General features: G+C 39.9%; 1 protein-coding gene across 1 annotated transcript in view; it reads right to left on the bottom strand.

The window, feature by feature from the left end:
• The window catches only part of LOC124722099 (MAM and LDL-receptor class A domain-containing protein 1-like), a 339,161-nt gene that overhangs the window by 10,190 nt on the left and 301,851 nt on the right, over positions 1-27,120 (bottom strand). Inside the window, exons 16-17 of the mRNA XM_047247296.1 lie at positions 583-782; positions 209-374 (exon numbers count right to left, since the gene is read on the bottom strand). Of these exons, the coding sequence (XP_047103252.1) occupies positions 209-374; positions 583-782 (366 nt within the window). The remainder of the gene's footprint in view (positions 1-208; positions 375-582; positions 783-27,120) is intronic.

Raw genomic sequence — 27,120 nt, forward strand, 5'->3', positions numbered from 1 at the left:
GTTGATGAAAATATTAAAATGAATCAATTAAAATAGCTTTTAGACTACTTTTTTCTGAACTGAGGATAGGAAATATAACTGCAATGAGTATTAAATGTCAAAAGAGAAGTCTGTGTCAAGGCATTTGATGATACGATTACAAAGGAAGGATTCTTCAGAATTCACTAGATTGCTTATTATACAAGCAGGTTTTTTCTGCATGACTTACTGCTGCACGAGCCATCTGAAAATGTAAGCTCATCTACAGCAAAGCCGCCATTTGTTGCTTGCCCTTCCAGCACAATTCGAAAATCTGATGCAGCCTCCACAGTGACCTGTGCTGGTGTCCATACAGCTCTAGTAGTGTCCAATGCTCCTGCTGATAGTGTCCACAACTGTGACAAAAACAAATATTATTTGAAATATAAGATGAAAACTTTCACCTCATTTGTACAATAATTCATACACATGACAAGATAAACAGTAGGAATGGAACATTAATTATTGCTGTATTTGTATTTATCACTTACTAATGGGAAGTTTAAATCTCTTTGAGATCACAGAAATTACTACTATGCACGCAATAGAATGGGTTTTCATTACCTTCTCAGGAGGATAATCTCCAGAAGTATTGTTATCCTGTCTGACCACTCTTAGTTCTGCCATATCACCCTGGCCAAATGCAGCAAACCAAAAGCTGAAACACAGCTGCCGATCATCAGTTGCCTCAATCACTGGAGATATTAGACGTACTGTACTTGCAGCAGCATTTTGGTTGAATAAATCAAAATAAACATATCCACCTGAAAAATGAAATTTGTAAAGAAAGTATTACACAAAATATTTATTGTAGTAATCAATTGCTTTCATGAAATGTATAATTTCTTCATCATAATTGTGTTTTAAACAATGTGAACTTGATGCTGCCTCAGATTTGCTTTGTATGTTGTTATTAATCCTGTCACTTGTATTCCATTACTTTGGAGCTCCGTAGCAAATGCAGAAAATGTGTTATTTAACTTTAAGACTGCGTAAATGAAACTGAGTACAACACATGTTTGCAGTGATTTGTTCCGAAATAAAATTATGGTGCTCATTTGTAATATTTTAAAGTATCATTTTAGAGTATATAAATATGATTCAGATGAAAGTTTACTTCAAATGTACAAGATACCTTAATTTTGATCTGTGCTTGGTGAAATAAAATTAGAACTTCTTGTCCTCTTTCCTAACTCTCATAATGAAGTCTGAGAGCTTTCAGGGTTGAGTTTGACACAAAGTTGAGTTTGACACCAAAAAGTTCACTATAGAAAACACTTTTACGTTATTGTATAGCTACAATGGAATGGTATTAGGTCATATTTACTGCTGCTACCACACATTCAGCACATGTCTCACTATCAGTGGCTATGGTAGTTCCCTTAACAAGCATCACACAATGCAAAATAAATACTGGTAATGATGGTAGAGAGCTAATTCAGAGTTTTCAGGAGATGGGTGCCATGATACATATCATCTTCACTGCTTTCTGTTGTCATTTAATACCATTGATGTTATTCTTCTAGTACCCCAAAAGTACAGTAACAAATGGTATATGACTGTGTATCAAGGATTAGTTAATGACTGATAAGGAAATGTTGGCAAAGTGGTATATTTTTGCCAGAAAAAGTACACTGTTGTTAATTTTAGATGCAGTTATCTCTATGTGATTATGCCAACTCTTTCTTTCTTTCTTCTTTTGCTACTGCCTTTATCCCGCATTGTGCACAGGGTCGGCAGGGTTAAGTACGGAATTAGCATGGTTAATTTTAACAGGTGGCCGGATGTCCTTCCTGCCGCCATCCCATACCCCCCGGGACGGAAGTAGTGTACCCCAGCTATCTGCGTCTAGTGCAAATCGTGAAATAGTGTGAATGTGTTTCAAATGTCTGCAAGCCATGTAACTGAGGTGGGACAGGGGACTGGGGGACCAGCCAGGTATTCACCTAGTAGGATGTGGAAAACCACCTAAAAACCAAATCAGGCTGGCCGGCACACCAGCCGTCATTGTTAATCTGCCGGGTGGATTCAATCCGGGGCTGGCGCGCCTACCCGAGTCTAGGAAGCAGCTCGTTGGCACTCTCGGCTACCCTGGTGGGTGTGATTATGCAAACACTCTTTGAAATTAATTATTATCCCAAGAAGTTCTGTTCAGTCATTATGTTATCATTCAATATAACATATAAGCCCATCAGTATCTATATTTACATGATTATTTGTCAAATCAGTCTTGAGTGTTTAGTGGAGGGTGCAAGGCATCATTTTCAAATACATCTACCATTCCACTCTGTAATAGCACATGGGAAAATGAACATCTAAGTATTTTGGTGCAAGCTCTCATTTCAGTGACAGTGTTGCAATTATTGTTTCCCCAATGAAGGTGAGAGGTCACAGAATATTTTAGAAGCCTCAGAAGTGAATTATCCATTGACATGTCACAAAAAGAATTTGCTACAATGAAAACAACCTTTCTTTAATGATTGGCATACTAACTCATTCATCACATGTGTGACACACTTTCCCCTATTCTGTGATGATACAGTTGAGCCAGTTGTCCTTAAACTTCTCGTACGTCTTTTGTTGGACCTACTCGATAAAGATCATGTGCTATGCTGAAGAGGATGAACAAGAATAATAAAAGCTCTTTCTTTTGTGGATTTGTTCCAGCTTTTATGCATTCTGCCAATAAAATGCAGTCCTTCTTTCACCATTCTTGCAACACTGTTCATAAAATCAGTCCAGTTTATATTGTTCCTAAGTGCAGTTGAATCAGCAACCTTTAAATCTGCATAATTTATTGTGTAACAAATTCAAGAGCTTTCTCTTAGCCATGTGGTGGACCTCGTACATTTTATTTTTCAAGGATAGTTGGCACTTTTAGAATTGTGCAGATATCTTGTATAAATGATTTTAGGATGGATTTTGATCTTTTGTTGACTTAAATAGATGGTAAATGATGCCAACATCTGCAAACTGTCAAGAGGACTGCTATAGCAAGAACAAACATGATTTATGGAACACAGTGAGCAACACCTAAGATACAATGTAGTACAGGTTGTGTATAGCATTGAACACATTGACTAGAAAACAGTAATACAGGGTGCAGAATAGACTGAGCACTTGTTTGCAATTGCTTAAATAATATTTCTTTGGTGGCTCACAAGAATGTGCCAGGGGGCTGATACAGGTGGCATCTATAAGTGGGCCTGTGAACTATGTGGACATGCGATCTCTGAAATTGCACATGTCATGAGTGAAGGTACACCAAGAACTGTTCAAACTGTCCCCTAAATCATTTACATTGATCAAGAACAGCAACAGAATCAGTCACACTTTCTACAGGACTGCCAGATATAACTTTCAAATCATTAACTGAATTTCTGTCAATTAATATATAGGGCATATTGTTATCTTTCTCACTGGAAGTATGAATCTGGTCAAATAACTAGCCGCAGTCATTAGTAACAGTGTTAAAACCTATCTGGTAATCTAAGAATATGAAATCAGTTTCAGAACCCCACCATTACATTTCATTCCTACTTACAAAGAGAGAGCCAGCTGGTGTATCAAATGAATAATATTTTATAAATTTGTGCTTGTTGAGTGACAATATATCATTTTCTTTAGATATTTCACAATATTTCAACTCAATATAAGTTCTGAAGTGTGCCTATGAATCTGTGTTAATGAGATGGGGCTATAGGCTTGTGAATTGATTCTATTGTTGGGTGTATTGATGTGATCTGTGTAACCTTCTACTCTCCAGATACAGATATTTCATCAAGCCAGTAGCTGTATAGGATAACTAAAAATTGAGTTATTTCAGCAGCATTTTCTAAAAGGAACTTCATTAGAATCCAATGTGTGCAAAATGAATTTCCTATCTAAGTTGCAAGGTTGTACCAACGGGACCTGTTTTTAAATTACTGAAGTTTGAATGTTTCCTCAACTCAAATTCTGTACTTTTTTACTTCATCTTCTTTGGTAAATGTGTTTCAGGAAACCATGCTCAGTCACTCTGATTTAGTGGTAATTTTGTCTGTCACACTACGTTTGGTATCATGCAGTGAAGATACAGACTTTATCTTGCCACTCTTACTTTACATGAAACCAGAGTCTTAGGATTTTTTGCCATTTTTCAAGACAGAGTTTCATTGTGGAAGTTGTCAAAAGCTTCTTCCGTTGCAGCCCCCATTTAATTTTTAGGTTTTGTAACCCATTACCAACCTTTTGTTTGTTTGTCTTTTTGACTTGGAGGGAGCTTTCATTACAACAAACTTCAGCTTTATCAGTGGTTTGATCTACTTCATATTTTAAGATATCTACTGTTTCTGATGTTATTTGTAAGTAGCCGATTTCAATATGTCACACGGCAAGTCAGTAATATATGCACGGACTCTACACTAAATCAACATTCTGCATTCTATTGCTTAAAGTCTACAGGAATTTTTGTAAATCCATAGAATTTCAGTTTATTTCATACTATTTTTGTGGATCACTGGGTCAAAAGCTTTTGCTAATACAAAAGTTCGCTTGGAACCAATGGTATATTTTTCAGTTGGTTGATGAACTATAACAGAAATAAAAAATTGACTTTAAGTGTGCCCCAAACTGATCTGAAACCTAAGTCTGTATCACTGAAAACATTGTTTCCTTCGAATTTTTTTGTCATCAGTCTTCTGACTGGCTTGATGTGGCCCACCACAAATTCCTCTCCTCTGCCAACCTCTTCATCTCAGAGTAGCGTTTGCAACCGACGCCCTTAATTATTTGCTGGAAGTATTCCACTCACTGTCTTCCTCTACGGTTTTTGCCCTCTACAGCTCCCTCTAGTACCATGGAAGTCATCCCCTGATGTCTTAACAGATGTCCTATCATACTCTCCCTTCTCCTTGTCAATGTTTACCACATATTCCTTTCCTCTCCGATTCTGTGCAGAACTTTCTCAGTCACCAAGTTGTCAACATTCATCTGTAGCACCACATCTCAAATGCTTCGATTCTCTTCTGTTCCAGTTTTCCCACAGTCCATGTTTCACTACCATACAATGCTGTGCTCCAAATGTACATTCTCAGAAATTTCTCCATTTGGTTATTTTGCTGCCTAGGTAGTACAATTCTTTAACTTTGTCTACTTCGTGGCCATCAATCCTGATGTTATGTCCCTCGCTGTTCTCATTTCTGCTACTTCTTATTTTCGTCTTTCCTTGATTTACTCTCAATCCATATTCAGTACTCGTTAGGTTGTTCATTCCATTCAGCACACCATATTATATGCGCCCTCCCCCCCCCCAAAAAAAAAACATGTTTTAAATAATAACTATTATCCCATCACTTCACAATTGCCGTGTTGAGTGGGAGGGCTGTGAGCTGTTTCCGTGCTCTGCTATTCGTTGTTCTGAAGGACGCGTCAGCGGTGTAGTCGCGCTCAATCAAAATGTGATATGGCTCCTGAACTGTACTTGGTGTACGGCAGCGGATAAAACAAACTGAAAACTGCATTGTGTTAACACATTCTTCTTTCTAAAGACAACAGAAACGAACACAAGGAAAATAACTTTTATTTTATGGCCTAAAAATTCAGCAGAGCGTGTAGGAGACAACGGTTTTTTTTATACATTCACTTTTAATACGTTCTTTTCACGAAACCGTTGAAAATGAAATAAAAAAAATTGTGCTACGATCTAAAAATTGAAGCGAACGTGTCATACATTAGAAAATACGTACTTTTACAGGGATACGTTCAAAATTTAAATTAAACTGTCGTTTTACGATCTAATAACTTGAATGTGTAGCAGATAAAAGAAACACGTTCGGTATTAATACGTGAATCTATAGGAAAGCGTAAGAAATGAAAACGAAATAGAGATTTTGGTGCACGAAATAATAAATACAGACGAACAAACACAGAACTGGATTTGTTATTACATAATTTTACGGACTAGTGTGGAAAAATCAAATTTGTTATATAATCTAATAGTTAAAGTGTAAAGCATTAGGGTCTGTTTAGGTAGATGTTGCATAATAAGTGTACACAATACCTTTAACCCATGTAATGGCTGAACAGTTTTGTACTGCAGCTGCTGCTCTCACCATAGCTCTTTCTAACGGTATTAGCAAAGCTTTTACGTAGCCCATGTATTGACAGAACTGAACTACGTTCCTTATTAACATTTTTTCATCTGAGCTTACTCTCCGATAAAGTATATTTCCGCGATAACTGTACAGTTCAGCAGACGCCAAGAATACGAATCAGATGTAATAACTACGGTATCGGTATGACTTGACCGTACAGTGCCGAGCGGCCTGCGCCATTCGGGTATTGTTTAGTATTGCCGGGCGCCTTCGGTCACGTCTGCACGTAAACGAGGTTCCGCGTTCTGCCATCGGCAATAAATAAACAATCTCACCAGTCAGCAAAGTTTGCGTCTGGCTTTGACGGCAGAAAACTCGTTGATTATACGTTCATAGTTCAGACGGTTATCAGTTAGGAGGTCGGCTTCCATGTGAAGAATGGACAAGGCGTTCAATCTCTCCTCAACGTAGAACGTAGGTACGATTTCAGTCTTTTAAAAGCCGAAAACAAGCGTTCTGCTGAACAATTTGTAAGTGCCATACATAGAAATATTCTAAGAGCAATGTCAACATTTGGAAACACGGACTGTAACCTCTCTTTTCGTAAAAATTTACTCACTTAGACTGGTGTATCACTAATCTCAGAAGATTTCAAAAGTTCCGCGAAATGTACACATTCAGTAGGGAAGAAAGGCCCCAAATCTGTGTCCTATGACAGTTGGAATTTTGCTGCACGTTCAGCAATATCGTCAGGTGAACTGTTCTTAAGGTTACTGAAACCTGTGAAGGAGTCCAACAGTGTTCTACAGCTTTCCTTTCTCCTCACTAATTCGGCGTACAAGTTGTCGAGTACTGGGAGAAATGTTTCGACTCTAAATTTTTCCCTTCCAGTCAGAAAAAACTTCTTGAGAGTCTGCTTCTTCGTCACCATCTATCAGTCACAATATCCATGGATTTATTTTCATAAAGTAGACGCAACAAATCCTACTAGTGATTCATATAATTCATGCAGTATTTTAGTATCAATATTTACACTTTGCAATTTCGGATTTACGCTATTAAATCTCTGGAGTATGTCCTTCCAAACTGTTATCATGAATACTGTTTCTAGTCTGCTGAGTTGATTCAATAAAGCCGAAGCCTCAATTTGCACAAGCGGTTTTTCAAACGTGTTGCTGACAATATGTGTGAGGGCATTGATAACGTCCTCCCAGTTTTCATATAGACTTACACACGCTTCCTCTCTTGCTGACCAACGTGTTTTTGATAAACTTTTTACCGTTTTGTATCCTGGTCCCAGCGCTGTGTAGAAGCAGAGAAAAAAATTATATAAAGGTTTTGCACTACATTGAGAAATGAACATGCTTCCCGACAGCTTGCAGCACTAGTTTCGATAAAGAATGTGCTGGACAAGGCACATAATGCGCTTTCGGATTTCGTTCTTTAATGCGTGTCTGCAAACCAATGTAGGATCCTGACATATTGCTTGCGTTGTCATATGGCTGGCCTCTACAGTCAGTAATATCAGTGGAATTTGTAGACAGGACTTTCAGTACGGCCTCAGCTAAGTTTTCGGACTTGTGTCCCGAGTTTGGTAAAAACAGAAGGAAACATTCAACAGGTTCACCATTCTCATTCACATATCTTAATACGAAAGATAATTGATCAATATGCGAAATGTCCGCTGTAGAATCTAGTATTATAGAGAAATATTTGGCCTGTCTTATTACACTTATGATAATTCTTTTTATTAGTTCAGAAAGAAGCTCTATTATTTCATCACAGATTGTTGAAGAAAGACAAATTGCATGTCCCTGCCCTGGGTTTCCATATCGTTCAATGTGCTCTGGGAGAAAAGAATAAAACTCTTCTGTAAGTTCAAGAGACATCATAAATTGACCATTATGTAACGAATTGAATCTTTCAGTGTGTCGACGCAGGGGAAGTCCTTAGCTTCTTCACTACATTAAACACCCTTTTCAACACACTGCACCAGTACATTTTTTCTGTCTGAACATATGACTCGAAATGATTATCTATTGTTCCAAGTGACTTTTTTCTTGTTAAGAGTGATAACTCTTCTCAAGAAGAGATAAAATATTAGAAATATTTTTCCAGTCTGTATTACCATTAGTAGCAATCGCAGCCTTACCTCCGAACAATTTACACGATGCACAAAAAACAGCACCAGTGCTACAGGTGTATACTAGAAATTCACGCAAAGTTGATCCACCATTTAAAAGTTTACGGTAAAATACATTTTTGTTCAAATATCTGTTTTTATCACCTACTGATCTTCTTGAATTAGAAAAGTCACCGTTACATTTTTGATTAATGCCACGTTGTAAGAGAATGTCGATTGTTGATTCACTGACACACCACTTTGCAGGATCGTCACTAACGAGGTTATTTCTTTTTGTAACGTCAGACTCGACACTTAGCTTTTCGTGAAACTCGAAATCAGGAACAATTTGCTTTTCTTCATTTTTAACTTTTGTTTCGTCTGTATTTACTTCTAAAACAGCTGCAGTGCCAGAAATATCATCTGTACTACTTGAACTCGAGAAGTCGAACCAGCAGCATTTTTTGCGAAAAATTTACCTACTCTGCCAAGCGTTTTTAGAACATTGGCTTCTCGTCCACGCCTTTCCTTCGATAATTTACGAAATGCCGCACTTAATATTGCACGTTTTCTCTTTCATTGTTATTCATGTTAAGGCACTTACAAAATTGTCACCCAATAATCAAAACAAAAGAAAAAATCTATAAAAGGAAAGAAAGAAAGACTGTATCCAGTTCCAACCGTACTACACCGCACATGAGCACAAAGCTCCTGAAGAGGGGCAGCAGCCTTTTCAGTACTTGCAGGGGCAACAGTCTGGATGATTGACTGATCTGGCCTTGTAACACTAACCAAAACGGCCTTGCTGTTGTGGAACTGCGAACGGCTGAAAGCAAGGGGAAACTACAGCCGTAATTTTTCCCGAGGGCATGCAGCTTTACTGTATGATTAAATGATGATGGCGTCCTCTTGGCTAATATATTCCGGAGGTAAAATAGTCCCCCATTCAGATCTCCGGGCGGGGACTACTCAGGGGGACGTCGTTATCAGGAGAAAGAAAACTGGCGTTCTACGGATCGGAGCGTGTAATGTCAGATCCCTTAATCGAGCAGGTAGGTTAGAAAATTTAAAAAGGAAAATGGATAGGTTAAAGTTAGATATAGTAGGAATTAGTGAAGTTCGCTGGCAGCAGGAACAAGACTTTTGATCAGGCGAATACAGGGTTATAAATTCAAAATCAAATAGGGGTAATGCAGGAGTCGGTTTAATAATGAACAAAAAAATAGGCGTGCGGGTAAGCTACTACACACAGCATAGTGAACGCATTATTGTGGCCAAGATAGACACGAAGCACACGCCTACTACAGTAGTACAAGTTTATATGCCAACTAGCTCTGCAGATGACGAAGAAATTGATGAAATGAATGATGAGATAAAAGAAATTATTCAGATAGTGAAGGGAGATGAAAATTTAATAGCCATGGGTGACTGGAATTCGGTAGTAGGAAAAGGGAGAGAAGGAAACGTAGTAGGTGAATATGGATTGGGGCTAAGAAATGAAAGAGGAAGCCACCTGGTAGAATTTTGAACAGAGCACAACTTAATCATAGCTAACACTTGGTTCAAGAATCATAAAAGAAGGTTGTATACATGGAAGAAGCCTGGAGATACTGACAGGTTTCAGATAGATTATATAATGGTAGGACAGAGATTTAAGAACCAGGTTTTAAATTGTAAGACATTGCCAGGGGCAGATGTGGACTCTGACCACAATCTATTGGTTATGAACTATAGATTAAAACCGAAGAAACTGCAAAAAGGTGGGAATTTAAGGAGATGGGACCTGGATAAACTGAAAGAACCAGAAGTTGTACAGAGTTTCAGGGAGAGCATAAGGGAACAATTGACAGGAATGGGGGAAAGAAATACAGTAGAAGAAGAATGGGTAGCTTTGAGAGATAAAATAGTGAAGGCAGCAGAGGATCTAGTAGGTAAAAAGACGAGGGCTAGTAGAAATCCTTGGGTAACAGAAGTAATATTGAATTTAACTGATGAAAGGAGAAAATATAAAAATGCAGAAAATGAAGCAAGCAAAAAGGAATACAAACGTCTCAAAAATGAAATCGACAGGAAGTGCAAAATGGCTAAGCAGGGATGGCTAGAGGACAAATGTAAGGATGTAGAGGCTAATCTCACTACGGGTAAGATAGATACTGCCTACAGGAAAATTAAAGAGACCTTTGGAGAAAAGAGAACCACTTGTATGAATATTAAGAGCTCAGATGGAAACCCAGTTCTAAGCAAAGAAGGGAAAGCAGAAAGGTGGAAGGATTATATAGAGGGTCTATACAAGGGCGATGTTCTTGAGGACAATATTATGGAAATGGAAGCGGATGTAGATGAAGATGAAATGGGAGATACGATACTGCGTGAAGAGTTTGACAGAGCACTGAAAGACCTGAGTCGAAACAAGGCCCCAAGAGTAGACAACATTCCATTAGAACTCGTGACGGCCTTGGGAGAGCCAATCCTGACAAATCTCTACCATCTGGTGAGCAAGATGTAGGACACAGGCGAAGTACCCCCAGACTTCAAGAAGAATATAATAATTCCTATCCCAAAGAAAGCAGGTGTTGACAGATGTGAAAATTACCGAACTATCAGTTTAATAAGCCACAGCTGCAAAATACTAACACGAATTCTATACAGAATAATGGAAAAACTGGTAGAAGCCGACCTCGGGGAAGATCAGTTTGGATTCCGTAGAAATGTTGGAACACGTGAGGCAATATTGACCCTACGATTTATCTTAGAAGCTAGATTAAGGAAAGGAAAACCTACGTTTCTAGCATTTGTAGACTTTGATAAAGCTTTTGACAATGTTGACTGGAATACTCTCTTTCAAATTCTGAAGGTAGCACGGGTAAAATACAGGGAGCGAAAGGCTATTTACAATTTGTACCGAAACCAGATGGCAGTTATAAGAGTCGAGGGGCATGAAAGGGAAGCAGTGGTTGGGAAGGGAGTAAGACAGGGTTGTAGCCTATCCCCGAAATTGTTCAATCTGTATATTGAGCAAGCAGTGAAGGAAACAAAAGAAAAATTCGGAGTAGGTATTAAAATCCATGGAGAAGCAATAAAAACTTTGAGGTTCGCCGATGACATTGTAATTCTGTCAGAGACAGCAAACGACTTGGAAGAGCAGTTGAACGGAATGGACAGTGTCATGAAAGGAGGGTATAAGATGAACATTAACAAAAGCAAAACGAGGATAATGGAATGTAGTCGAATTAAGTCGGGTGATGCTGAGGGAATTAGATTAGGAAATGAGATACTTAAACTAGTAGATGAGTTTTGCTATTTGGGGAGCAAAATAACTGATGATGATCGAAGTAGAGAGGATATCAAATGTAGACTGGCAATGGCAAGCAAAGAGTTTCTGAAGAAGAGAAATTTGTTAACATCGAGTATAGATTTAACTGTCAGGAAGTCGTTTCTGAAAGTATTTGTATGGAGTGTAGCCATGTATGGAAGTGAAACATGGACGATAACTAGTTTGGACAAGAAGAGAATAGAAGCTTTCGAAATGTGGTGCTACAGAAGAATGCTGAAGATTAGATGGGTAGATCACATAACTAATGAGGAGGTGTTGAATAGCATTGGAGAGAAGAAAAGTTTGTGGCACAACTTGACTAGAAGAAGGGATCGGTTGGTAGGACATGTTCTGAGGCATGAAGGGATCACCAATTTAGTATTGGAGGGCAGCGTGGAGGGTAAAAATCGTAGAGGGAGACCAAGAGATGAATACACTAAACAGATTCAGAAGGATGTAGGTTGCAGTAGGTACTGGGGTATGAAGAAGCTTGCACAGGATAGAGTAGCATGGACGGCTGCATCAAACCAGTCTCCGGACTGAAGACCACAACAACAACAACATAGATATTCTGCGTATGTTCTTTCCGTATAAACTTGTGTTTAAAAATGTAAAACATTCCCAGTATCAACATGTTTTGTTAAACGGGTGCCATTAAATCAAAGCTCAGATACTGATGACCACAGAGCTTTCACATTAATTACAGTAATGGAGGGTTGACTTGATACTTTCCCGCAATTTCTACAAGAAATTTAAGTAGAGTCGGGTTTTACACACTGAGCCCACACATGTTACAGTATTTAAGAAACTGCTGATTAGTTTATCACAGCTTTTCAGAGGTCACGGTATTTTCACAGGGAAAATAGAGTGGGGTTAAGTAGAAGCTGACAACATCCTCGGAGTAATAACGTCTCAAACATTGTATTGTAGATTGCCGTCCTGATAGCTTACTTCAGAATATTTTGAACAATCATGAAGATGATACCAGACAGAAACTCAATGCTAAATTTCCTTTCAGTCACCAAGTAAACTTTGTACATTTCCAAACTTGTATTGCCGAATTTCGTTCTTAAGGCTTTTTTAAACTAGCAAGTTGTTTAACGATATTAAAATTTTTTGTCGTTTGTAAGCACAGTTTTTTAGAACGTAAAAGGTTAAAATGAGTACAGAGCAAAAAATGCCACCCCCCCCCCCCCTCAAGGTGCCGCCCCTAGGATCGTGCCTAGTGGGCCTATATGTAAATCTGCCACTGAATTTATGTACATATTGAACAGTAGGGGCAAAAGACTACATCCCTGTCTTACACCCTTTTTAAGCCGAGCACTTCGTTCTTGGTCGTACACTCTTATTATTCCCTCTTGGCTCTTCTATATATTGTATATCACCCATCTCTCCCTATAGCTTACCCCTATTTTTCTCAGAATTTCGAACATCTTGCACCATTTTACATCGTTGAACACTTTTTCCAGTTTGACAAATCCTATGAACATGTCTTGCTTTTTCTTTAGTCTTGCTTCCATTATCAAACGCAACATCAGAATTGCCTCTCTGGTGCCTTTACCTTTCCTAAAGCCAAACTGATCGTCATGTAACACATCATCAATTTTCATTTCCCTTCTTCTGTATATTATTCTTGTCAGCAACTTGGATGCACGAGCTGTTAAGCTAATTGTGCACTTGTCAGTTCAGGCGGCCTTTGGAATTGTGTGGATGATATTTTTCTGAAAGTCAGATGGTATGTTGCCAGACTCATACATTCTACAAATCAAGGCGAATAGTCGTTTTGTTGCCACTAAGGTACTTTACAATTTGGTTATTCAGTACAGCTTGTGTAGCCTTCACTTATGTTAGAACAGCTGACACTATAATCACCAGAACTTGAGGTGCTATAGTCATTAATAACTGAAGTAATGGTCATATACTTCAGTGGAATAGAGAACTAGGTGGGCAATATGTTTGTATTCACTACATGTGTCAGCAGGTTTGTTGAAGAACTGAGTGTCATTGGATTCATAAATGTCGCAACTGAAGCTGTCACTCAGTTTTTCCACACTAAAAACATCTTTCACATCAGCCAATAGAAAGATAAGTGTGCTTGGTGCCTATGCTTTTGTAACAAGTACTTATGACCAATGTTGACATTGTGAGGACTTTGTTATTAAAGAAAACAGCTAAGTAATAAATGATAGCTGTCAGGTTGTCAAAGCATTTAATAATGACACCCTTAACTAGCTCAGAAGAATGGCATGGATAGTTGAAGGGCAAAAGCACTAGAATACACGCAAGAAGCAACGTCATTTATATGCTGGCTAATCACTATTAGTTCTTCCCCTGAAAAGGAAATTAAGAATGAATCCCACTACAACTCTCACACAGTTGATAATATCTCAAGTATTAAAAGCCTGTTCTTCATATATATGCATTGTATTCACTAATATACACAATATGTCACTATAATAGAGGACATTTCCAGACACATGGAAATATGCTGTTGTCAGACCCTCTCCTGAATAGAAAGACATATTAAGAATTACTGCCTAGTCTCACTGTTTACCCCCTTCTTGAAGGTACTGTAAAAGATTATGTACATAATAATAATAATAGCTCAAATATCCAAAAACAAGATACTTAGTCTTTCTTAATTTGGTTTTTACAAGGGTTCCTCCACTGAAAATGCCATTTTTCAATTCATGATTTAGACTATACAAAGTTCAGCTGGGAAGATGAGAAAATACTGCCAACTGGTATTTTCTGTGACTTATAGCCAATCCATGGGCAGAGGGATGACTATGATGTCAGAATAGCGGAAAGACGAGACGTGGTAGCAGGCCAGTGAAGGCCCAGTGAGAAGAGGCAGTCAGAATTAATGTTTTATCTTGCGCTTTTACATTAGCATTGCATTGAAGCAGAGTGGCAACCATGTCCCCACAACCACAGGAGGGGGGCAGATGGCTGGCTCATCTCCTCATCTGGCATAGTCCTTGCACCAGAGTGGAACTGCTGAGCCATGAATGACACTGATACAAAGTTGACAGCTATTTATACAAGATAGCACTGCATGTGTTATGCTGATATTCTACATCTAGTCATGTACTCGGCAATACCACTGAAACCTGCTGGTGGAGTAATCCTTTTGGCTGCACTGCAAGACCCGTGCATTACTGCTGGCCTGTGTCACAATAATTGACCACTGCTGCCTTAGCAGCAATAACAACACCCCTCATTGACCAGGTACTAGTGGCTGCTGCAATACTCCACCACATCCCTCCACAGAAAAGCCCGCGTCACTTAAGGTCAGTCAACCATAGCATATTAAGTGTATTGAACAAGCTTCTACTATAAGAATGTCCAGCGACACTATCCACAAAGTTCAGAGACTGCATTTAACTTACAAACCTTACATTCCAGATTTCTTCTCACGCTATTAAGTTGCTTATTACTACCCCACTTTACAGTACATAGTTCCTCTGGAGCCGGCCGGTGTGGCCGTGCGGTTCTAGGCACTTCAGTCTGGAACCGCGTGACGGCTACGGTCGCAGGTTCGAATCCTGCCTCGGGCATGGATGTGTGTGATGTCCTTAGGTTAGTTAGGTTTAATTAGTTCTAAGTTCTAGGCGACTGATGACCTCAGAAGTTAAGTCGCATAGTGCTCAGAGCCATTTGAACCAAGTTCCTCTGGAACACACATTGCATTGATTGTGCTGTGCCTGCACACTTCTCACATCCTGTCTGTCATGTGCCCTTGGCTATTCTCTTTGCAAATATTCATAGCTCGTTTCGCGGCCTCGTAACCTCTTAAACCATAGGAAATACATTGCTCTTCAATATTCACACTACAACATTCCACATTCACTCACTTTTATGCTCTGGGGTTCCAGTCTACCGGAATCTGTGCTACTAGCAAATTGGTTTGTAGGGTGGCTTTCTGCCCCCTATAGATGAAGACTACACACAGCAGAGTTAGAGTTACTATGGCAATAGGTATTGCGACATTCAAAATCTTGGTTACTCATTGTTGCCCTTCCTGATATTGCTTAACATACACTAAGAGAATAGCAGCTTTCGAAATGTGGTGCTACAGAAGAATGCTGAAGATTAGATGGGTAGATCACATAACTAATGAGGAGGTATTGAATAGGATTGGGGAGAAGAGGAGTTTGTGGCACAACTTGACCAGAAGAAGGAATCAGTTGGTAGGACATGTTCTGAGTCATCAAGGGATCACCAATTTAGTATTGGAGGGCAGCGTGGAGGGTAAAAATCGGAGGAGGAGACGAAGAGATGAATACACTAAGCAGATTCAGAAGGATGTAGGCTGCAGTACGTACTGGGAGATGAAGAAGCTTGCACAGGATAGAGTAGCATGGAGAGCTGCATCAAACCAGTCTCAGGACTGAAGACCACCACCACAACAACAACAACACTATAAACTGCTCTGCTTGTGAGTGAAGCTATTAACTAGTTCAGGGAATGGATCAGGCCCAGTTTCACCATGTTACACAGGATGGTTGATTCTGATTTGGGAGTACCTCTAGTGGTAGTACTTCTGTGGCTGTGTTATGTTAAATCAAGTAATGCCTGTAACTGTAGCTGGTAGATGGAAGGTTAGCTCTGGTATTTCATGTGCTGTCTCATTAATCAACAGTCGACTCCCTCTCAACTCTTAACCATCCTACTTCCATGAGCCTCCCTGTTCATAGCAACTCACCACCACTACCACACAGTTGTATACAGAATAAATCCTGTGTAATTCTACTTGCCGGAAATAAGGTCTAGGTCCCACAACATACCTTGGACAATCCTGTCCCCCTGTTCTGAGAACAAACAGCTGCACCGTGCATATGTTTGTGCCTGGACACACTGTAGTCTCCTGCCTCTGACAATGCTGCAGTTCCCTCTCAGTCATTACCACATGTCTGTCCTCCTCATCAGAGATCAACAACACGCTGTCCTCACCTGCACAGGTTTTCCCTCAGCTCCCCATTTCAATGGATATGGGTGAATGTTGTAACATTTAAATTGTGTATGCTTGCTTGCTGCTAGGATTATAACCAGTACGTACAGCTATACCCGGTCAGTCCCCACATCTACCTATGGCATGTGATAGTAAAAACGTAAACTCTGCCAACTGGGCTCTGCTATCAACTGCAGCTCTCACAGTAGTTCCCGCTGTACTTTCTGCAACTCTGACAAGTAATGCTCTGGTGATAGAAGGATAGAAATCAACTTCGCATGCAGTGCATGATGAATAGCCTACTGCAAGTTCACCATTACCACTCTCACATCCCATATGCTGTCGACTAGCGATTGCAACAGCCTCGGCATAATGATTCTTGAATCTAGTACATCTACTCGTGTTCACATGATCCCCAAATCTCGATCCACAGTGTCCTCTGATACCTTTGCATGCTCCATCTACTTGCTTGTCAGCTCTCGAAGCATATGCGTATTGTTCAGTACTCCACTCTCTTAAGTTTGCTACCTGCATGGTATGCCACTTCATCACCGACTTACTATTCTCTGCTAATTCGTTCTCCACTTCCACTGTCTCGTTCAGTTTTCCAATGTGACTGGCATTTGCTGTTCCAAACACAGTCTTCAAAAGTCTCCCCGCAGCATCTATAAGGACCCTCTTCCATTGATGTAGTGTATGCAGCATTACATCCACTGCTTGCTGCATCTGTTCTCCCAGAAACTTCCTTGAATACACCACTGCTCTTGACTCCCTGTTGAAGCTGTGGAAACACCAAACCCTCCAGTCTACTCACTTCATTCCGGAATTCTCATGCATAAAAAACTATACTCAGCGTGTATTGATGGATGGTAACAACCACATTCTCTTTTTTGGCAAAAAAGAACGCCTTCTTGGTGCTGATTCTGCAGTGGTCCCACCCCACGCCAGTCAAAAAGGCGCACCACTGCCACAATTAGCATCCTTTCCACCCTCGCCCTCAGTGAACAGCAATCTGAGGACAAGGACTACCACCATCCTCCTCCAGAAAGTTTCTGCCACCGGTCAGCCCTCGTGAATGAAGGAAACTAAAGAAAACCCTTACTCTAACAGAAGATTTATTCTTTTACCCTCCATACAACGCAACTCGGTACTTCACACATAATACCCTAATTCCATGCTTTTCAAGCTTTCTGAGTTTATGCCTCCTCTATACTGCTATGTTGTTTTCTTGGCTCCCCCGTAAGATACCTTCTAAAAACTGAAATACGCTGACAAAAAATTGCAACACCACAAAATAATTGATGCAGAGTAATGAAATTTCAGGAAGACGTTTGTCTAGGTAAAATATTTAAGTGACTAACACTGCAAGATCACAGGTTAACGCAAGTGCGAGATAAGCCACTGCAAACGTGAAATGCTGGTAAATTAAGCAGGGCAAGGCAGTATGTGAACACAGTGTAGAGCGTGATGGGTTACAACAGCAGTATGTGAGTGAGTGTTATCCTGTTGTAAAACACCCCATTGCACGCTGTTCACGAATGGCAGCACAACAGGTCTGATCACCAGACTGGCATACAAATTTGCAATCAGAGTGCGTAGGATCACCACGAGAGTGCCACTGCTGTCATACGAAATCGCATTCCAGACCATAACTCCAGGTTTAGGTCCAGTGTGTCTAGCATGTAGATAGGGTGGTTGTAGGCCCTCAACTGGTCTCCTGCTAACCAACATACCGCCATCACTGTCACCGAGGCTGAACCAGACCTCGTCAGAAAACACAACAGACCTCTACTTTGTCCTTGAATGAGCTCTTGCTTGACACCACTGAAGTCGCGTATTCCAATGGTTTGGGGTCAGTGGAGTGCATGCTACATAGCGTCTGACTCATAGTCATAGTTGAAGTAACTGCACTACTGGTCATTACAATTGCTACACCAAGAAGAAATGCAGATGATAAACGGGTATTCATTGGACAAACATATTATACTAGAACTGACATGTGATTACATTTTCACGCAATTTGGGTGCATAGATCCTGAGAAATCAGTACCTAGAACAACCACCTCTGGCCGTAATAACGGCCTTGATACGCCTGGGCATTGAGTCAAAGAGAGCTTGGATGGCGTGTACAGGTACAGCTGCCCATGCAGCTTCAACACAATACCTCAGTTCATCTAGAGTAGTGACTGGCGTATTATGACGAGCCAGTTGCTCGGCCACCATTGACCAGACGTTTTTAATTGGTGAGAGATCTGGAGAATGTGCTGGCCAGGGCAGCAGTCGAACATTTCTTGTATCCAGAAAGGCCCTACGGTACCTGCAACATGCGGTCGTGCATTATCCTGCTGAAATGTAGGGTTTCACAGGGATCGAATGAAGGGTAGAGCCACGGGTCGTAACACATCTGTAACGTCCACTGTTCAAAGTGCCGTCAATGCGAACAAGAGGTGACCGAGACGTGTAACCAATGGCCCTGCATACAATCACGCCAGGTGATACGCCAGTATGACGATGACGAATACACACTTCCAATGTGCGTTCACCGCGATGTCGCCAAACACGGATGTGACCATCATGATGCTGTAAACAGAACCTGGATTCATCCGAAAAAATGACGTTTTGCCATTCGTGCACCCAGGTTCGTCGTTGAGTACACCATCGCAGGCGCTCCTGTCTGTGATGCAGCGTCGAGGGTAACCGCAGCCACGGTCTCCGAGCTGATAGTCCGTGCTGCTGCAAAGGTCGTCGAACTGTTCGTGCAGATGGTTGTTGTTTTGCAAACGTCCCCATCTGTTGACTCAGGGATCGAGACGTGGCTGCACGATCCGTTACAGCCATGCGGATAAGATGCCTGTCATCTCGACTGCTAGTGATACGAGGCCGTTGGGATCCAGCACGGCGTTCCGTATTACCCTCCTGAACCCACCGATTCCATATTCTGCTAACAGTCATTGGATCTCGACCAACGCGAGCAACAATGTCGCGATACGATAAACCGCAATCGCGATAGGCTACAATCCGACCTTTATCAAAGTCGTAAACGTGATGGTACGCATTTCTCCTTCTTACACGAGGCATCACAACTACGTTTCACCAGGAAACGCCGATCAACTGCTGTTTGTGTATGAGAAATCGGTGGGAAACTTTCCACATGTCAGCCCGTTGTAGGTGTCGCCACCGGCGCCAACCTTGTGTTAATGCTCTGAAAAGCTAATCATTTGCATATCACAGCATATTCTTCCTGTCGGTTAAAATTCGCGTCTGTAACACGTCATCTTCGTGGTGTAGCAAATTTAATGTCCAGTAGTGTAATTTGTAACAGTTAATTATGTCACTGTGGTGCCAACAGCTGCTCAAATTACTGCTGCAGATGGAGTATGATGCGCCAGAGCCATGCTGAACACGATGGTCTTCCCTTTCAGTAGTGCAATGTGGCCGTCCAGAGCCCAGTCTTCTTGGGAAAATACATTCTCGTGACCACCACTGACATCAGTCATGTACAGTGGCTACATTCCTGCCAAGTCTTTCTGCAGTATTTCAGAAAAAGCATCCAGCTTCTTGGAGGCCTGTTACACAACCTTGTTCAAGCTCAGTGAGGTGCTGTTATTGGCGTCTTTGTCGCATTAAAGGCATTCTTGACTAACATCAACTCACCATGTCTAATCTCAAAGGTAACTAACACTCTCGACTGTTACAACAAGTATTTAAACCAATCTTGTTATGTATCCCCATAGTGGCGCTACTAGCACCATTCTTATGCGACGAGCTCAAATTATGAATAGATATCATCAAAAAAATGGTTCAAATGGCTCTGAGCACTATGGCACTTAACATCTGTGGTCATCAGTCCCCTAGAACTTAGAACTACTTAAACCTAACTAACCTAAGGACATCACACACATCCATGCCCGAGGCAGGATTCGGACCTGCGACTGTAGCGGTCACGCGGTTCCAGACTGAAGCGCCTAGAACCGCACGGCCACACCGGCCGCCAATAGATATCATCTTTCAGGTGTAGAAACATGCCTATCAACTTTTGTTTATGTTGCAAAACTCCTTGAGCTCGCTTCTTGTTACACAGCTTCTTACATTTTGGCAAGAATTAGATACAGCTACCCTGATTTTCCGTCTCTACACAAAGTCTTGATCTGTACTTGGTTTTAATGACAGTCACAGCTGAAAACCCCTCCCGCAAATATAGGAGGTTGCAAAGGGAATTAGGACCTTCAGTGCTTCCTTGCTCAAGCCAGGGTACTCCTTTTTACTGAATATCAAAATGTTGGCAATGTCATTACTGAAAATTTCACTTTGTGTGAAGAATCTGATGAAAGTTCTATCAACTTTTCCTCTTCTGCAGTGATGAACTCAGCAGGAGAATAATTACCGAAGGGCTTTGGACCCACTGAAAAAACTGTCACAGTTTCTAGCAAAGTGACATCTCCAGGTCAAGTGGGTCAGTTAAAAGGAAGTTATCAGTCAGTGAATAAGAACATTCAAAGAGCAGATGATTTAAATGTAAGTGTTCAGCCAGTGAGTGTAAGCAATCAAGCTGTAAAAGTGAGAAAAGCAAGTCCGCAAGACATGAGTGAAAACAAACAAGCTACTGTACGTGCATCTTCTAGAGTGAGAAAAGTTCCACAGAGGAGCAGTGATTTTTTTATGGTTGGCACTAAGGAAATCATCTCGTCATCATCTGGATCCAACCCGATCAAGAAACTAGCCAGAGATGTAAGTACACAATCAACAAGTGACAGAAGAATGTACAAGACCTACCCCTTTGTGAGGATGACTCATTATTATTTGTACATATAAATATCAGGACATTAAGAAACAAAACTGATGACCTGAGTTTTTTGTTAGGAGTGAACAAGAATATTATATTATGTATCAATGAACACTGGTTAAGTGAAGACCAACTCCAGTTATATGTACCCCCAGGCTTTGATTTAGTAACAGGTTATTGTAGATCAACACACAACTATGGGGGAGCCTCTATATATGTTATTAGTGGTATAGATTTGGATTACAGCGCCCTTAGTGTTATTGATTACTGTATAGAAAATGTACTCGAAATAGCAGCAATGTTACTGCCCATGTTAAAACTCATAATTGTGTCTGTATACTGCACACCTGATAATGATGTTGAAGTATTTGCACAGGCCTTACTGAAACTGATACTACACCTCGATAAGTGGCCTAAATATAGGATTTTAATTTTTGGTGACATAAATATTGATATAAGGCAGAACACACCTAAACAACTTAACCTTCTGAATATGCTAAGATCACATGACCTGCACTGCATTAATGAAAACCCAACAAGACAGTCTGCCTGCCTTGATAATGTAATCACAAATGTTGAGACAGATCGGTATGAACTAGGGCTATTCAATACTCATTTTTTATCAGACCATAAAGGTATTTGGTTAAAATTGATAACAAAAGAGCCAGCATCTGTCTCGAATAAAATTAAGTACATTAGGCTTTTGAATGAAGAGAACATTGATAACTACAGAACACAAATTAAGATGACAAATTGGAATTACATTCTGCTGGAAAGTAATCATATTGAAAAAGCGTTTACATTATTCATTAGTGCATTGTTAGATACATTTAAAACTTGCTACCCTAAAGTAATGAGAAAAAAATAAGGGAACTATGAGGAAACATGGTCTCACATCAGTGCATAACTGGTTCACACCTGACCTGCAAAGGCTCAGAACTCTGTTAATGATTTCCTATGACAACTCAAAAAATAGTGAAGCCGAAAAAGAAAACTACATAAGTTTGAGGAACAAATACAAGGCAGAAATTAGGTTAAGCAAGTGCAAGGCAAATGATGATTATATTAATAAGTCCCAAAATAAGTGCAAAGCAGCATGGATTCTTATCAAGACTCATCTGGGTAGAAATAAAGATGTTAACAAAAAAATTCATGTGATGCTTGTATCACACTGGATGATTTCAACACCTTCTGCATTAATGCTGCAAATGAACATATCCATAAATGTGACGACAACCACATCTCAAATAATAGAAATTCATCTCTACAAAATTTTGAGGATATGGTTCCTATGTTTAAATGGAAAGAAGTAAAAGTAACAGATATTAAAACTGCAATATCAAAATTAAGTTACTCAAAATCAGAAGACATTTACGGTCTCTCCAGTTCTGTAGTAAAAAAATAGCAGATGTAATAGCACATCCACTCTGTTCTCTTATGAACCGGACGTTTGTCAGTGGCTGTTTCCCTTCATCCTTAAAAATGGCAGTCGTCACTCCACTGGACAAGAAAGGTGACAAGTCTTGTCCTAATAATTACCGTCCAATCTCCCTTGTACCCATCATATCAAAAGTAGTGGAATATTGCATACAGCTCCAAACCAGTCAACATCTATCTGTGAATAATATTCTTAGTGACTCTCTGTATGGTTTCAGGTCCGGCCTGTCAACGGCAAAAGCAGTTGAATATGTTATTTCATATATATTTTCATCATTCCAATCAGGATTATCAGTTAATGCCACTCTTGTGGACCTCAGCAAGGCATTTGACTCTGTCAGTCACGGGATACTACTAGTGAAACTGCACTGCTATGGTAGTAGAGGCTCAGAACTATCTCTGATCAGATCCTATCTGAGCGACAGAAAACAAATTGCGCATTTTAACAATATGAGGTCAAATGCCTTGGATATCATGCAGGGTGTACCACAAGGCTCTGTGTTTGGACCTTTACTTTTTATAATATATGTGAATGACTTGCACAGCACCATGTTATGTAAATCCACAATCTATGCAGATGATACAACTATTGCTACAGCAGTGAAAGACTTAGGAAAATTAAACGAGGAAAGTGAAGCTCATCTCAGAGCAGCCATTAAGTGGTTCCAACTCAATGGCTTGCATATAAATCATGATAAAACTGTAAATATTCTCATTAGCTTGTGTGTTAAGAGTGATAAGATTGATTGTGTCTCAGCTAAACTACTTGGGATCCATCTTGACTCAAAATTAACGTGGAAGAGTCATACCGATTATATTTGTACTAAGTTAGCACCTGTGGTAAACTAAGGTCATGTGTTAGTGGTAAGTTATTACTCAATGCATACTATGCCTTTTTCCACACCCATTTAACATATGCCACTTTGCTGTGAGGAAACTCACCCGGAGCAAAACAAGTTTTCATTTGGCAAAAGAAGGCAGTCAAATGCATCCATGGAGTCAGAAATAACGAATCTTGTAGACCATATTTCAAAAATCTAAAAATACTAACAGTTGCAGCCCTCTTTATACTAAGTTGTCTGACACACACAAAAGAAAACCAACACAGTCACAAACTAAGACAATCTATCCATCACCATGAGACACATATAAAACAGCAAATTGACATCCCAGTTGCTAGACTAAAGAAAACTCAAGATAGTTACAGGTACATGGGAGTAAAACTATTTAACATGTTGCCAATAGAGGCACATAATGTGTCACTGAATGAGTTTAAAAGTGTCACAAAGAAATGGCTTAGAGAAAAAGCTTTCTATACAATAGAAGAGTTTATAATGTGCACTAAAGATGATCTTAAGTACCGATACTAATATAGTTTCACTTAGATTAAACTTGTAGATGTAAATATAATGAAAATACCTTGTGCAGCATCAAGGACAAATTTTTGTATTTTATTAGACAATAATGATCTACAATATATTACACCATTTCTTTTAGTAATGTAAACTGTATATGTACACAAATGACGACATCAATTGCATTTTTAATGCCTAAACATAGATAATAAAAATAGAGGCTTTCTCAGTGAATTTAACTTCTCAAATATAGCACATATACCTTTAATAGAAAGTCAGTGTCTAGAAAGCGCTTAACACTGATATGCTTTTCGTCTACCAGATAAGAACAGAGTTCTCGCCTAAGTTAAAAAGTGCATGATAAAACGTTTCCTCTGGAAGGCTAAAAAGTGCTGCTATAGAATAAGAGAAATGCACGTTCAGACTCCATTTCGTGACACATTTGTCTTAAAATTTGGGTTTCTGAGGACTAGTTTTAGTAAAGTTCACCATTTAGGACAGTTTGCAGTATTTAATTCAGATCAACACTCAAATGTTGCGAAGCAAATGCTTCTGTATGGGTACACATAATATTAGGAGCTTCGCCGCAGATAAATGCTTGTAAACCACTGTAACGCCCCAACATGGATTGTTTATCGTCAGGAGGCCTACACACCAACACAATGAGCACAGTTAATTTGATTTTCAGTCATCAAGCTGTACACTATTTCGAACAGGTCTTAGCCTGTCGAAAGTACATTTATTTTCTGACAAAAAAGAACATCCTTCATCATTTCATTACTGTTTTCATTAACAAATTGCAGATAACAAATTAAATAAACGTCACTCTTGCTATCCATGGCCTCAAGCTGTAGACCAAAATCCCTTCCTCTGATTTTTTCTATAATTAGTTCATGAAGGCCCTCTCCTAAATATCGAATTCGACGACTAATTGTAGCGGCAGACAAAGAAATGGGCAAAAGCTGTTTTGCCATAGGCTCTCCAAGCATAATGGGCACGATGTTATTAGCACATGATAGAATTAGTGCTTCTGCAGTCGTATGGGCTTCCTTACATTTTCCTACTCGTTAAGCTACATTGTAGGATGCTAGAAGTGCTTTATTCGAGATTTTCGCCTATTTATAAAATAATTTTTTTTCTCTCATATGACCCAGTTTTTTAGAAAGATATTCTTTTGGTTTGACCACGTCATCAATATAAACACTTTCTAAATGTTTTAATTTGATAGGTAGCATACATTTGATTCAAAGTAATTTCAAACGGAAAACACACTGAGGACGCTCAGTGCCGTGGAGATTAGCCGAGAGGTCTGCGGCGCTGGAGTCACGGACTTTGCGGCTGATCCCGGCGGAGGTTTGAGTCTGCCCTCGGGCATGGGTGTGTGTGTGTTTGTGGTGTGTGTGTGTTTGTGGTTAGTGTGTAACCTTAGGGACCGATGACCTTAGCAGTTAAGTCCCATAAGATTTCACACACATTTGAACATTTTGAACGCTCAGCATTGTTCACAACAGTGCACGTGAAACCAAAATCAAAGTGGCTATCGCCGTATTTTCTATACTCGTGTTCTATCTTCATTTCTACTTACGTTGTTATCCTCAGCAAATTCTCGCTTTTTGCTTACACTTGACAAATTTAAAAACTTTTCTATAGTTTCTCGCCTTCATCAACTTTATAAGAGAGTCACAATACAACAAAAACTTGGTGAAACCACAGCAGTCATTGCTTGTGCTAAACATAATCTGTGATAGTTTTGCTTCGATATCATAACTGCTTATGTAGGCTGGCCACCATCTAAAGTGTAATTCCTCCCAGGTCACACAGGTTGACACCAGAAATGAAATTTCCCACAACTTTCATGTTTGGCACTAAGTACGAAACAAATCCACAGCGCCCCAGGTGGTCCGTCAGCGCACACCAGGGTGCCGCACTCACAGATTGAATATCACTGCCGTAAATAATCATCAATAAAACAACAAAAATACTGGTATCAATTCCTGGATCTTAATGCATATGATACGCCTCGATCAGGTGTTTCCACAATCTTACGTCTACTCCTCCACTTCTTCCTTTTTGCTTCTTTCTCATGTCCCACTCTTACTATTTGCGGGATCAACTCTGGAACGCCTGTGACTCGGCGCATGTTTCCAATATGCACTATTGTTGAGTTCATCGAAAACTGTGGCCGAACGTTGACTGGTGAAGCATTTTAAATCACTTGATAGGATCCTTTGTAGATCATGACAAATATCTTAGTCTTGCCCTTTAGTGTGTACAGGCTGGTTAACATCAACCAGTTCCCTACTCTAAAATGCGGTAAGGTTCCCAGACATTACACACCTTCCCCCTGTCTCTTCAGTGCCTTTCGGTTCACTTTCTGCACTCACTTCAATACTTCTCTCACTGTTCTCATGAAATCGCGAGCCAACTCTCTGTTTCTGCCTCTATTTTCCTTAATCGTATCAAATAGCGATATCATTCCTGTTCCATATACCACCTCATATGGACACTGTATTAGTGTCAAACTTTCAACTGTACATAGCCCCCATAAATGAGAGATATGTGTCACAGCCATTATGATGTGAGTTAAACCAGTAGCTTAACATTCTTCTGATCATACAATGCACTCATTTGACTGTGGATGGGGTATATTAGTTCTCAGTTTCTTCACGTGTAACAAGTGACATAATTCATTTCGCCCCTTGATGTGCAATCACCGCATCCAGCACCACAAACTTAAGTATCTAACTTTTGACCATTTCTTGTGTGACAGTAACTGCTCGCTGGTTAGGCATAGCAGTCATCTTTACATACTGAGAAAAGTAATCTATTATTGTCAACAAAAAAAATAGTTCGTTGCTGGAGTCTGGTTAAGCAGTGCAAACACATTCATTTGAACACAGTTGCATGAAACAGTTTCAATACTTTTGGCAATCTCTGTAAAAGTGATCTATTATTGTCAACCAAAAACGATTCACTGCTGGAGTCTTGTTATGTGGTCCTAACACATCTACCCCAAACATTTAAAATGGGATCGATGCTTCCGGCGTCCCTGTAATGGTATTCG

This window comes from Schistocerca piceifrons, chromosome X (assembly GCF_021461385.2).
Source record: "Schistocerca piceifrons isolate TAMUIC-IGC-003096 chromosome X, iqSchPice1.1, whole genome shotgun sequence".
Taxonomy (NCBI): Eukaryota; Metazoa; Arthropoda; class Insecta; order Orthoptera; family Acrididae; genus Schistocerca; species Schistocerca piceifrons.